Source organism: Arvicola amphibius, chromosome 15 (genome assembly GCF_903992535.2).
Source record: "Arvicola amphibius chromosome 15, mArvAmp1.2, whole genome shotgun sequence".
NCBI classification, from domain to species: domain Eukaryota; kingdom Metazoa; phylum Chordata; class Mammalia; order Rodentia; family Cricetidae; genus Arvicola; species Arvicola amphibius.
In genome coordinates, this window is record NC_052061.1 from 54,678,967 (window position 1) to 54,692,645 (window position 13,679).

General features: G+C 46.4%; 1 protein-coding gene across 1 annotated transcript; it reads left to right on the top strand.

Moving 5' to 3' along the window:
• Positions 1 to 1,385: 1,385 nt before the first annotated feature.
• Gjd4 (gap junction protein delta 4) lies at positions 1,386 to 4,089 on the top strand. Its single transcript, XM_038312217.1, has 2 exons — positions 1,386 to 1,449; positions 3,068 to 4,089. Exons 1-2 carry the CDS (start codon positions 1,386 to 1,388, stop codon positions 4,087 to 4,089), a joined length of 1,086 nt encoding a protein of 361 aa, XP_038168145.1.
• Positions 4,090 to 13,679: the final 9,590 nt, after the last annotated feature.

The window sequence follows — 13,679 nt, forward strand, 5'->3', positions numbered from 1 at the left end:
ATGAGGGTTACTGACCAGGTCTCTTCCTCAAGGGACAGGTTTCACCAAGGTAGGAACTCGGATGACTGGATACAGAGTCCAGAGCGTTAACCATTAGGAGCTGGTGCTGGTTACACTGTAGAAAGGGCAAAATGAACATTTTAGGACTTCCTTCACAAGTGGCTGTGGACATGTTTTGAAGGAGGAAATGGCTCTGTGTGTTCATGTGTGCATAGATGCCATGTACATACAAATGCATGCACATATGTGCATGCACATGGATGTTTGCCATTGTGTTTCCTATTGTCATGATGAAACACCACGACCAAGGAAACTTATAAAAGAAAGTATTTGACTGGGGGCTCACAGTTCCGGAGGGCTAGAGTCCATGCATCACGTCAAGAAGCAGGGCACGAGGCCAGCCTGGTCTACAAGAGCTAGTTCCAGGACAGGCTCTAGTAACTACAGGGAAACCCTGTCTCGAAAAAACCAAAAAAAAAAAAAAAAAAAAAAAAAAAAAGAAGCAGGGCAGCAGGCAGGCAGGCATGCTGCTGGAACCATAGCTGAGAGCTTACGTTCTGATTCACAGGCAGAAAGCAGAGATGCAAAACTAATGAGAAATGGCAAAGGCTTTGAGACATCTCCTCCAACAAGACCATACCTCCTAATCCTTCCCAAACCGTTCCACCAACTAGGGACCAAATATATAAATCACATGAACCTTTGGGGGCTATTACCGTCCAGACTATCACAGACATCAACCTTGGATGTCAGCCTCAGGTGCTGCTCATCTTGATTTTTGAGACAGCATTTCTCATTAGGACCTGGGGCTCACCAATTAAGTGAAGCTTGCTAGTCAGGGAGCTCTAGTAACTGCACGTGTCTGCCTCCTCAACACTTAGATTAAAAGTGTGAACCATCATGCTTGGCATTTTATGTGGGTGCTGGGGTTTGAGCTCAGGTCTTCATACTTGTGCAGGAAACATTTTACCAACTGAGCCCTTTTCCCAACTCCAGTAATAGAAAAAGTTCATTGGCTAATTAACAGAAGTTTTCTTTCTTGGGCTAAAAGTAGTAGCTTCTATTATATCCCAAAGTGCCTGGCTTTTCTGATGGAGACGTCCAAGCACAGCTACAAGACTGGAATGTCCTGTGAGGGTAAGAATAGCCACACAGAGAGACGACTCCTGCTTCTGGGCCCCACAGTTGTCAGGAGTGTCTCATTGGCAAGTAGCTTCAGGCCAAGCATCTCAGTGTGGAGACAGGAGACCTGACCGCCCAGGCCTGGGAGCACATCTTTCTTTCCACAGCTTGGTGCTCACCTTAAAGTCTGATGTAGAAAAAAAGAATCATTGATTTTTTTTTCTTTAAACATTCTTGGAATACACAGGCCTCTTTCAGCAACCATGGAGAACTTGGACTTGTTGGGGTTCCTCATAATCACCTTAAACTGCAACATGACCATTGTGGGTGAGTTTTAGAGGGGAAAAAACCCTAAATCTTGTTCTGGTTTTGTTGTCTTAATCAAACTGAGTCTTTTTAATAAGTTGATTTCAATTTTCAGTTTGTCTGGCCCATCCCAGGGAAGGTCAGCATATCACTGTTGGCGTGGGGACCCTGGCTAACTTCACAGGGTCATACCTTGCTCCCATCAACACTCGAGGAGGATGTGTGGGGTCAGCATCAGTCTCAGGAAAGATCTTTTCTCTCAGCATTGAGTTCAGAATTTGAAGGCAGAATCAGGTATAATAAACGAGAAAGTAATGCTTCTGTTGTGCCTCCTCATCTACCTTTTTAGGTTTTATTTTTGAAATTATATTATAAATATTACTAATTTCTCTTAGCACTCTAACACAGACCCCAAGTTTAATTTAGTTGTTTGTAGTCTTGGGGTTAGAGCTCAGGGCCTCATCCATGAGGTACTGATACACCAAGGCAAGGTGCTCAAACACTGAGCTACATCCCCTGCCCCTTGTGATATATTCATTCTCTCCCCCAGTTTTCTTTATAGCTCAGACTGGCCTTGAACTCCCACCAGAGCTTTCCAAGTGCCGGTTTGCAGTCTTGCAGTCTTGCATGACCATATATAGCCCTAGCTATTCTTTTAACAAAAGAATAATAAAGATACCTGAGATTGATCTGAACAAGTCAGTTTCAGAGAGGCATGGGGTCTGAAAAAAGGATGGAGAAAAGGTTAAGATTTGCCTGATGTGAAGTTGATAGTTTTTCTTTCCCTCTTATTTTGTATAATCAGAATACATAAAAGAATACATTGGAAGGTTAAGCCTATAACTTCATCGCCTCTTGATGCTTCTCTCTGGGCTTGACTGCCTTTATAAACGTTAGGAGTTATTTCTCTTTTCTTCTGTTTGTTCACAGTTTTTGTTAGTGTCATTAATAGTGACTGGATTAAGAGGAAAGAAATCTGGAAAGACTAGAAAAGGCAACATTCTTAAAGAAATTCAACTTCAAGAAACCAAAGTCACAATAGCTACAAGCCCTATGATGATAGGGACCCTATAGGCTGATGTCATAAATAAGGGAGACACTGGAATTACCACCTTCTATTTGCTGAGCACAATGGGGGGAATATGCCAAGGTCCTTTAAAAAGATTAATCCTTGAGAAGGGTGAGATCGATCGAACCACTTCATAGATTTGCTCAGTCAAAATGCTCTCTGAATCTTTCAGTCCAGGCCATGTTGCTGTTACAGGTCTGCTCACTGGAAACATCTTACAAATCATTCAGGGCTGTTCCCAGTACAGCAAAGGTTTAGGAAGTAATCACCCTCAAGGGTTGGTGGAGGGATTCAACGGGCAGAGAACTTTCCTAGCATAGCAAGCGACAGGGTTCTAATTTTGATCCTTGCTACCACCAGTGTGTGTGTGCGTGCATGTGTGTAAATAGTTGCGTGTGTGTGTGTGTGTGTGTGTGTGTGAGCGCGCGCGCACGCGCGTGTAAATAGTTGACCCTATTGCTCCCTGTGTTACTGTCTTCCCAGGGTGTAGTAGTTAAGCTACTGTGTGGAGGCAGCCTTTTCTGTACCTTGGACACTGATCCTTGGACACTTGCTCTTGTCTATGTCTAGGCATGCTCTGGCTGGTCGTGGCGGTCCTGCTGAGGATGCTGGTGGTGGTCTTGGCAGGGTCCCCTATCTACCAGGACGAACAGGAGAGGTTTGTTTGTAACACCCTGCAGCCAGGATGTGCCAACGTTTGCTACGACTTCTTCTCCCCAGTGTCGCCGCTGCGGTTCTGGCTAGTGCAGAGCTTGGCGCTGCTCCTGCCTTCGGCAGTTTTTGGCGCCTACGCCCTGCACCGCGGCGCGAAGCTGGTTGCGGAGGGAGCCTGCAGGCCCCGAGTGCCCAACCTGTCCACCGCCTACCTGGTGCATCTGCTGCTGCGCACGCTGCTGGAGGCGGGACTGGCTTCCCTGCACTACTTGCTCTTCGGCTTCTCTGTGCCCAACCGAATTTCTTGCTCGCGTGTGCCTTGTTCAGGGACTGTGGACTGCTACGTGTCCCGGCCCACGGAGAAGTCTCTCCTGATGCTGTTCGTGTGGGCCATGAGCGCGCTATCCTTCCTGCTTAGTCTGGCGGACCTGCTTTGCAGCTTGCGGAGGTCACGAGGGGCCGCTCAAGGGGTGAAGGGCGAGGCCAGACCAGTCTGTGGAGTCCCCACACTCCCCCCTTGTCTCTTACAGGACTCTCAGGGTTGTCAAAGTCAGGGTCAGGTGAACCACGAAGGTGGTCAGGAGGAGCGGGGTGCGCCTGAGTTCCTTAGCGTGTGCACAGCAGAGCAGGCAGGCGACAGTCACGTTGGTCAGGTCATTATGTCAGGACGGGTGGAGCATTCGGAGCAAGACGATGGTGAGGCCACTTCCTCAGCTGGCGACAGGTTGGTGGTGGCTCACACAGAGCATGAGTTTAGATCCCATAGAGAGACTTCTTCGGACCTAGGGGGCAAAAACACCCGGTCAAGTGAGCTCGCCTTGGCCTCCCAGAGCCACCTGGTTCGGCACTGTTCAGCAAGCCAGCCTCTGGCTCCTGGTCGGCTGGCCACATCGGGCAGCGCCCCCCACCTGAGACCCAAAAAGTCTGAGTGGGTGTGAGGACAGTCACACAGAACCTACAGACCCTTTCCCCAGCACTGTGCTGCCCTTTCCGTTATGACAGGGCAAGACGGTGCAGAGGTCCCTTCATCCATGTTCTTGCTGAGACCATGTTAGGTTTAACTAGAAATGTGATCTCCTTGATGGAGAATCCTGTGGAAAATTGCCCAACACTATTCTAGGAACCCGAGGTCAAGATGCCCCAGCAAACACATCTTCTGTTAAACTGCCTGCGTGTGCAGGCCTCCCCTATACCTATCCACTTCGCTTGGTTAAGCAAAACCTCCCTCTGCGGTTGCAGAGCAAAACACCAAGATGCGATCTTTGCTTTTATAACTTCACCTTAAAAACTCATTGCTACGCTTAGGTACGAAATACCTAAGTATATTCTCAGCCAGTAATAAAGACTCTCAATTGGCTGTAAATTGTGTCTGAGTGGTTATCTCTGGTGTGCCCCCCACAACGGGAGCAGGCTGTGCCCATGAAGCCAAAATCCTACAGTGAGAGATCAGAACCTGAGATTTGCTCCACAAAAGCAACACGCACTTCAGCCATGGGGCAGGTGCCACAAGAGATGGCGATATTCTACGCAAGGGATCAAAGTTCTCATCTCATTGTCTACCATTGTGCCCCAGCTCCCTTCGCTGGTCTGGACTTCAGTTTTCTCCTTGGAGTGACAAGGGACCTAGACTAGAGTGTTCTTTGTTGCCCTTCAAACTGAAGACCCTGCCAGAGTATGACCATCAGGCATGCTGACATACTAAGGATTGAAAGCGGTCTTTCCGTCTTGCTAACTGCCCAGCATAGGTTTTGGTAGGCTGAGCTATAATAACAAAAAAGTCTGTGTTACTATAAAAAAAAAAATGAATGAATGAAATTTATGCCCTGGCAATGCTGAAGCATACATGGGCAGCCCGTATATGGCTGTTCTGTTGAACTTGTCCTTATTGAGTTTCATGATCTAAGTTGATGAGGACGACTGACCAGGTCTCTTCCTCATTATAACAAAATACCAGAGACAAAATTATAAAGCAAAGATATGTAACTTTTATAGTCACAGAGATTGGGAATTCCAAGGTTAGACTAGAGAAGTCCTTTTAGCTGCTTCATAACACAACAGGGAGTTCCACAGAGAGGCAGAACAGTGCGCCAATTCGCGTCTCTCTTCTTCTTTTAAAAGGACTGTGGTGGACACGCCTTTAATCCCAGAACTTGGGAGGCAGAGGCAGTGAGTTCGAGGCCAGCCTGGTATACAAAGTGAGTTACAGGCAGCCAGAGCTGTTATACAGAGAAACTCTGTCTTGAAAACAAAAAGATTCTTATTTATTATTATGTACATGGTGGTGGTGGTGGTGTGTGTGTGTGTGTGTGTGTGTGTGTGTGTGCACGCGCTTGCTTGTGGAGGTTGGAGGATGGAGTCAATTCTCTTTTTCTACTGTGTATTCCAGGGATTAAACTCAGACGGTCAGACTAGCACGGTATTTGTTATCTCTGGTATTTTGTTATAGCAACAAGTAGTGCTGGATGCCCGTGGAGACAAAAGCAAAAGAGATCCTATAAGGATCAACAGGATTATCAAGCAGTCTGTGGGTAGCCAAGGAAAGTGGTACTTATGCACTTAGTAACCTGCTCTCAGATGCAACAATTGACACTGGGAACTTCTCTCAAGTTTCCTGGGTGTGGATTCAGTTCCAGGAAAGATGAGAAGTGTGGCACATTATGACAAGTGAAGGGAGAACTGTGGTGCAAATCCCGGGGCTCTCACACCATGCCCTCTCCAGGACCCGCTTTGAAGGTCTCTGCTGACTCTTGCTGGCTGTGTGGGGGATAAGTTTGTTTCCCTAGGAACGAAGTGGACGCCAGACACCCTCCTCCTTGAATTTCAAGTGTGTGTGTGTGTGTGCGTGTGTACCTGTGTATGTGTGTGCCTGTGTATGTGTGTGTGTGTGCGTGTGTGCCTGTATATGTGTGTGTGTCTGTGTGTGTGCCTGTGTATGTGTGTGTGTGCCTGTGTATGTGTGTGTGTGCCTGTGTATGTGTGTGTGTGTGCCTGTGTATGTGTGTGCCTGTGTATGTGTGTGTGTGCGTGTGTGCCTGTGTATGTGTGTGTGTGTATTTGTAATTTTGTTGCTCTCAACATCTATACAACAATCCCTTCCTTGGAGAAGTTTAAACTTGACCTCCAGCTCTATTGTTGGTCCCAGAGAGAGGTGAAATGCTAGGATTTCATAGCTTTGTAAGTTGAACCTAGGTGAAAATCATTTTATAGGGAATTGAGAAAGTTAAAGTCAAATGTCAATTGGGTATACCTCAGTGCCACTTGTCTGGTGTGTGGGAGGGCATACATTTGATCCAAATACTGAATAAAACTCAGATTTTAGTAGAAACGGTCTCTTTCTTCCCCCAGAGGGGTCAGAGTGTGCCCCAATCACATCTCTGGTTACCATCTGCCTCTTCGGCTGAAAGGTCCTAGTGGGTCATCTGTGTCACTGGACAGGTCTCAGGCAGAGCTACTTCTCCACACAGACACACACAGACACAGACACAGACACCACACACACACACACACACACACACACACACACACACTCCTCAGTAGGCTAACAAACAAGACTTTGAAATCTGTGGAGTCAAGTTAACAAAGCAGCATTTACGGAACATTGGCTCTGCACAGAGATCTACTTCTTTTCCTTTCCGTGAAGCTAGCTCTCCATATGCCATGAGAAGTCAGGAAACTAAGTCCCAGGGCACATCTGCCCAGAGCCTCGCAAGTCCTCCAGCCCCAGCAAACTGCCCCTATCTTCACAGGGCTCACAGAAAGCAGCAGGAGACACCTGCTTTACTGAGTGAATGTGGGAAGCCCACCTGATTACCCATAGAACCTCAGGACAAGGACCCAGTCATGTGTTCCCATAAGATGTCTCTAGAGATGAGGTCACAGTGAGGGCATTTGAAGGAGGAGGAAGATGTTAACCGGACTGGGGAAGGTTTGTAGGTTTTCGGTTGCTTTCAGTCGCACCAGCAGGGGCCGCTCTTGGGCCATAGTTAAGATCCAATAGTTCGAGGCACTAAAACGTGTGAACTTCTCTACATTGATACAGCTCTGCCCCTTCATTTCTTTTTCATCTTTACCTTCTCTGCTCATAGAAATCAGGGTTTAAGAATTATATATCTGGGAATTCTATTAGATTGATTTCAGTCAACAATAGGACTTGGAACTGAGAAATTAGGAGATAGTGGAAAACTGAAGATTCTAGTTTCATAGGAAGGAGTTCATTTAACAAGACAAGAGATTGCCCTCGTGGATTTGAGATGGATCTCCTAGTTTTGACTTTCTTCTTTTGATTTTGCTCACATGTATTTGATTCCCCCCACGCCCCCCCCCCTCCAGCTTTTCACTTGAACTGAAAAGACTTAGCTTGAGAGCTGGGCCTGTAATATAGATGACCACCAGGACAGATGGCAGGAGCTGGCTAGATGCTGTAACCCTGCAGTGTGGCTGCTCCGAAAGCTCTTGACCAGATGCAACAATGGGACACTCCCCCTCCCTTCCAGCTGTCCACTAAGAAGCTACAAGAACCCCGTGGCTGCAACCTGTCGAAAAGGCTTTCTTTAAAGATGCATAATGCTTTCCTCACTGGCTTATGAAACAACATGTTTTATAGTTTTATAGTTAAGGATCCCTCTATTGCGGGGAGGTTCCTAATCTTACTGAAACTTGATATGCCGTGTTTGGTTGATATCCATGGGAGGCCTGCATCTTCTGAATAGAAGCAGAGGAGGAGTGGATGAGGGAGGTGGAGGGGAAGTGGGGAGTGAGGGGCTGGGAGGAGAGGAGGGAGGGGAAACTGCAGTCAGAGTAATGATGGTGATCATTAACTACTGAAAACATATTCTTTGCTGCAGAGGGTAGAGCCTGAGAAGTCACTCATGATACTTGGAGGAGCCCAGAATATCACGAGTGAATCCCACACATTGGACATTCAATTATTTGCACAAATGGAGCATAGTTTTGCTCTGTTCAGATTGGGGCTGTGCCCTGGTTCTTTGCAAGCCCGTAAGCACCACGGTACCGCGATGGCCTCTGCATCAACTCCTGCCTCCAGATCCCCACTCTGTTTTTAGTTCCTGTCCTAGCCTCCTTCAGTGATGGACTTTGGAACTGAAAATGTCAGTCAGATGAAAGCTTTCTACGTGAGGAGGGGGTGGAGATCACTCTGTTGCCATCAATGCTTTAGAAAGCCACAGTTCCATTCGTCTCAGAAATATATTTAAAAAGCAATGAACTATGTATGAATCAGATGTTTTTAACTGAGCCATTTGATCTGAAAGCAGTTTCAGGTTTACATTGTGTGGTGCCTACTTAGCTCAGTTGGTAGAGACGAGACTCTTAAAGTTTTCATTAGTCATTTCTGCTGTTATTTTCTACAGAAAAAAAGCTCAGCAGTTTTGTAGAGGTGACCATGGGAATGAGCATTAGATGATTAGAAGGAAGTTTTAGTCTTACAACAATTAACAAGTGTTCACTAAATTTTGTTGCTTGAATCTTCAAAAGGAGGTCTGGGGAAAAATGGAGATATCAGCCCAAGGGATTCCCATTCTTTCATTATATAGGGCTTCTAGAATGTCAGCATGTCTTTCTATATCTTCATTCCCTCATCTAAAAAAAGTCACTATTCTAAAAAACAAGACACCAGGTTTAGGGAGCTTTCTCAGTTGGTAAAGTGATTGCCTTACAAGCAGGAGGGCCAGAGTTTCCTCTCCAGCACAAAAATAGGGATATGGTGGTGCATGCTTGGAATCCCAGGATAGGGGGAGATGGAGATGGTTGGTTCTCTAGGGCTCAATGTCCAGAGAACAAAGCTTAATCAGTGAGTCATGGACTAGTCAGAGACCAAGTCTCCAAAAACAAGGTGGATATGCCTGAAGACTTTGGAGGTTGAGTTCTGGCCTCTCTATGAGTGCACGTGTGTGTGCACGTGCACAAACACACACACACACACACACACACACACACACACACACACACTACTTGGATTGAGGAACTTTTATGGTTTAGGAAGTAAGAAACCTGTAAATTGCCAAGGTTATTCCTATCCCTGTGTTTATTTGTCATCTTTTGTGAGCAGAACATTGAATAGCTTACAAGGCAGAGACCATCGACTTGTTCAGAATTTTCTCTGATGGCACAATTGGGGAATCAAAACAAATCGAATCACATGGTTTAGACCTGAACGTTTCAGCACAGACTTCACAATTGTATAAATAAGCCATATTAAAGTGAAGAGTAGCACTACCTGCATACCTCGTACTCATCTGGGGACTGGGAAGGGCAGGTCTCACCTCCTGCATTAATAAAAGACTATGCTGCTTCCTTTCTTACTTGGAGAGTTAGCAGGGAGCTAGCAGGCCATCGGTATTATTGCACATCACTTGTAACCCCCACTTCCCTCTGCATGCCCCCTTCACAAAAAATGACTCCATTGTAACCATGGTCCAGCTGAAGTTTGACTGAGGCACGCACAGTTGGCCAAGGCTGTAATGGCTTGTTGCCTAGTGAGGTGGTATCAGGGGGTGTTATAAACATTTTAGAGGTGGGGCCTTATGGGAAAACCCTAAATTATTGAAGACCTGATCTCAGAGGGGATTATAGAGCATTGGCCTTTAGCTCCCCCGTTCCCTGGTTTCTGGGACTGAATGCTCATCCTGAGGTACTCCCATGGCTACTGTGGAAGTTCTCGTGTGAAGTCCTTGCACTAACACCTCCAGAGTTGTGGGCTTCATAAGCAGGGCCGTGTCGGGTATTCTGCTACACAGATGGGGAGATCTGTAACTATGCCCTTCAGGAGGCCCTCTGACAACATCCCTTCGTGTCAGTGGTGAAGACCATGGGATCTGCCAGGGACTTAGTAAACTGACTCTGACCAGTTCCCTGTACCCCTGTGGAGATAAAAGTCCAGGGAGGTGATGCAACCTTATTAAAATAACCTGGCTAATGGGCATCTATGGTTCCTGTTCCCAGCTGGTGTTTTATAGGAAAACACCAAATGCTAAGATATCACCAAAGTGATAACAATCAGTAGTCACCTTTCAATAATAACTCTGGAATAGTAACAGTCAAAACTCCACAATTACAGACATAGGCTAAGGCAGTGGTTCTCAACCTGTGGGTCGAGATCCCTTTGGGGTTGCATATTAGACATCCCGCATACCAGATATTTACATTGCAGTTCACAACAGTAGCAAAATTACAGTAATAAAGCAGCAGCAAAGATAATTTTATGGTTGTGTGTCACCACAACATGAGGTATTAAAGAGTGTAAGGGTTCTGACACAGGAACTGTGGCAGAATGTGGTGTGTGGTACAGTCAGATTCAGACACCAAGGGAAGCAGGTCAGGGAGTGGCTTTCTTCATGTGTCTGTGGCTTATAGAAGACAAGAAAATAAACTGAGATGCTGGTAGCATTACATATGCTAATGAGACCATTAAAGTTCAACAGGATAAAGGGTCACTGGGCATCAGATGCAGAGATGATGGGCCGTCAGGAACCTCTGCAGAGGTTCATCTCATGACCTTGCTGATAACCCTGGGAATTTTTCTAACACTAACATTTCCTGGAACCTTTACTTATTATACACTGTTGGGTTAGAAAGTACATTGTCTACTCCATCTCTATATCCTGCATCCCTCCTGGTGAGAACAGGGCATATACTTTGTTCCACATTCCTGAGTCTTTCTAGGTTTGGTGAGTAAACAGTCATAAGGAACTTCTTTCTAATAAATGCATGCAGTCCTGGGGATGTGACTCAATGGGTAAAGGGCTTGCCTAGCACACAGAAAGCCCCAAGTTCAGTCCCTAGCACTGTATACCAGGCATATGGGTGCATTCTGTAATCCTAGCATGTGGGAGGTAGAGGAAGAAAGATCCAAAGTTCGAAGTCATAAGGACTAGGTGTGATGGTATGAGCCTATAATTCTGGCACTGAGAAGGTGACAGAAAGATCCCTGGGGCTTCTGAGGCAGCAAGTGTAACCTGTCTCAAACAGAATGTGACTGAGCAAGGTTCCCACTGTTGACTTCTGGCCTCCACTTGCATACATGCACACATATACATAGACTCATGAACCATCATCTCCCCTAAAATATTCAAGGTCATTGTTTGCTATACAGTGGTTTCGAAGCCAGCCTGGGAAACAGACAACCCTGTGTCAAAAAAGCAAAGCAAAACAGAATAAACAAACAAACGTAGACAGAGCATCATATCTGAGAGAAGAAATGCAGAAGGTAGAGGTCACACGAAGAAAGGGCACAGGAGGGGGGCAGGAGGGACACCAGGGATATGCTTCATTCACTTCTCAAACTGGTTATCTGATGGTGGTAGGGAGGTTGCGGTGAAAGCAGGCCCAGATGCATGTGTGTGGCAAAACAGGCAAGGCAGAGGATGCAGCAACATTGCCCTGTAGTTTCTGGGAAAGCCTTGATCTTATGAGGGGTACTGGTGAAGTTCAGCTGCACCCTGACTTCATTAAACTTGGAAACATCTGTATAGGCCGGCACTAAGGCTCCTTCAGTCAACAGGGGAGCCGAAGGTCAATGCCCTGTAATCCCTTCTGAGATGGTGTCTTCAATAGTTTAGGGTTTCCCCATAATGTCTCACCTCTTAAAGACTCATAATGCAGAATAAACACTTGCTGATCTTAAGAGTATGTGAGTCATTTTAAACCTAAAGTACGTCAAATCAGCCATTTCCTTCATACAAAATTCAGTTTACCCGCATGAGGGTTGTAGAATTTTCTGGCATGGGGAGTATCAGGCCCAGGATATATATGGCTGCAGCATTTTGCCGTAACTCTCTATGTTTTAAGAAAGCTTGCTTTATCTAAGCTTTTTTTTTCCTTTTTTGTTAGTGGTCTCGAGGGTTGTACTGGGGCTTGGTGTGTAAGGGGCCAGTGGTTTCCAATCGGCCGGTATCCTCAGTGTCTCGTTTTGTAAGAAGTTGTTCATTGAGCCCATCCTCAAAAATGTGAATATCGCAGAACTTAGCTCTTAAAAGTAGCCCTGAGGAAGTGTGATGGTGTACACCTGCCACTCCATCACTGCGGTGAAGGCAAGCCCACCAAAGCTCCAGGGTAGCCTGGGCTACGCAGGGAGCTCCTGCTACACAAAAGAAGCAGGAATGTTAAGATGTAAAAATTTATCTTATACTTAAAAGAATACAGTAATAGTAAAGTAACCAGATGTGGTGGTTCACGTCTTTATCCCAGGCAGAGGCTGAGACGCCAGTTCCAGAACTCCTAGGGCTACATAGTAAGACCCTGTGGCAAAAAAGAAAAACAAACATACAAACAAACAGGGTGGATATATCTTTGCAGAAAGTGGGGTTTTTGTTAGTGTTTGTTTACTTGTTTTCAGACGGTGTCTCCTGAAACCCAGACTAGCTTCACTATGGAACCCAGAATAGCTTTTAACTCTCCGTCCTCCTCTTGCAACCGTCTATACTCTGGAATTACAGGGTGGCACCACCGCTGTTCCTGCCTTGCCACCTATGACACCCCAGCTTAACCAGAACTTAGCAATTACCCAGGCTGGCCTTTAACCCTCAGTCCTGCTTCTATCTCCTGGGGCAACTACCATTTTAGTTTAATTTTTTGTTGTTTTTTTTTTTTTGTCGGGGGGAGGAGGTGGACACTGAACCCAAGGCCTTGAGCAAGCTGGGAAGTGCTGGATTGTGGCAATTTATCAGCAGGCAGAGAGTTCTTTAGGATGGCAATTAGGAGTTTCAAGAAGGCATTGTTCTGCAGGTTTCATTTGTCCTAGAATTCAGTTCCTGCAGCTGCCCTGCAAAGCAAGAACTGCTTTATCCTTCAGGGGGAAATGGGGGAGACAGACCAGACAACAGACAGAGGGACCCAGAATCTACACACCAGCTTCCCCATTTCCTCAGCCTTTCTTCAGTTTACTGAAGATTATTAAAAATCAATCAAGTGAAAATGATATTTGTGAAGAATTTTTCAGAAAGTTTGTTGAGTGACAGCCTTTTCCTGGAGAGAAGCAACAGGTAGGTTCTACTGACCCGGAAAAGGAACCCAGGGAAAACCAAGAACAGCGGTGCCAAAGTTTAGCTTGGGAAACCTTGACTTTTTATTGAGGTTATTAAAAGGAGCATGGGCTGAGATGTCCGTGGCCCATGGTGCCCCAAAGGCCACATGGATGTCCAGGGTCTAGGCTGCATCCTGTGGCCATGTTGGTGTCTGAGGGCTATGCTGATGCTGGGGCGAAGGTGTCATCTGGGCTAGGGCTGCTGCCTATGGTCATGTCTGGATTCATGACTACCACAGCCAAGGTCTGTGTTGATGATGTCCGTGTCTCCTGATATCATCGAAGCAATGCAGATGCCAGGGTTCTGGGACGCCTCATGTGGCCATATTGGTGTCCAAGGGCCTTGGTGCCACAAGGCCGTGCCAATTCAAGTGGCCTGCAGAGTCACACAGTGCCAGGCCTGGGCTGCTGCTGTGGGCCTTGTCTGGGTCCGTGGGTTTGGGCTGATGTCCATGGCTCATGTTACCATGGGGAGAGGGGAGCATCATC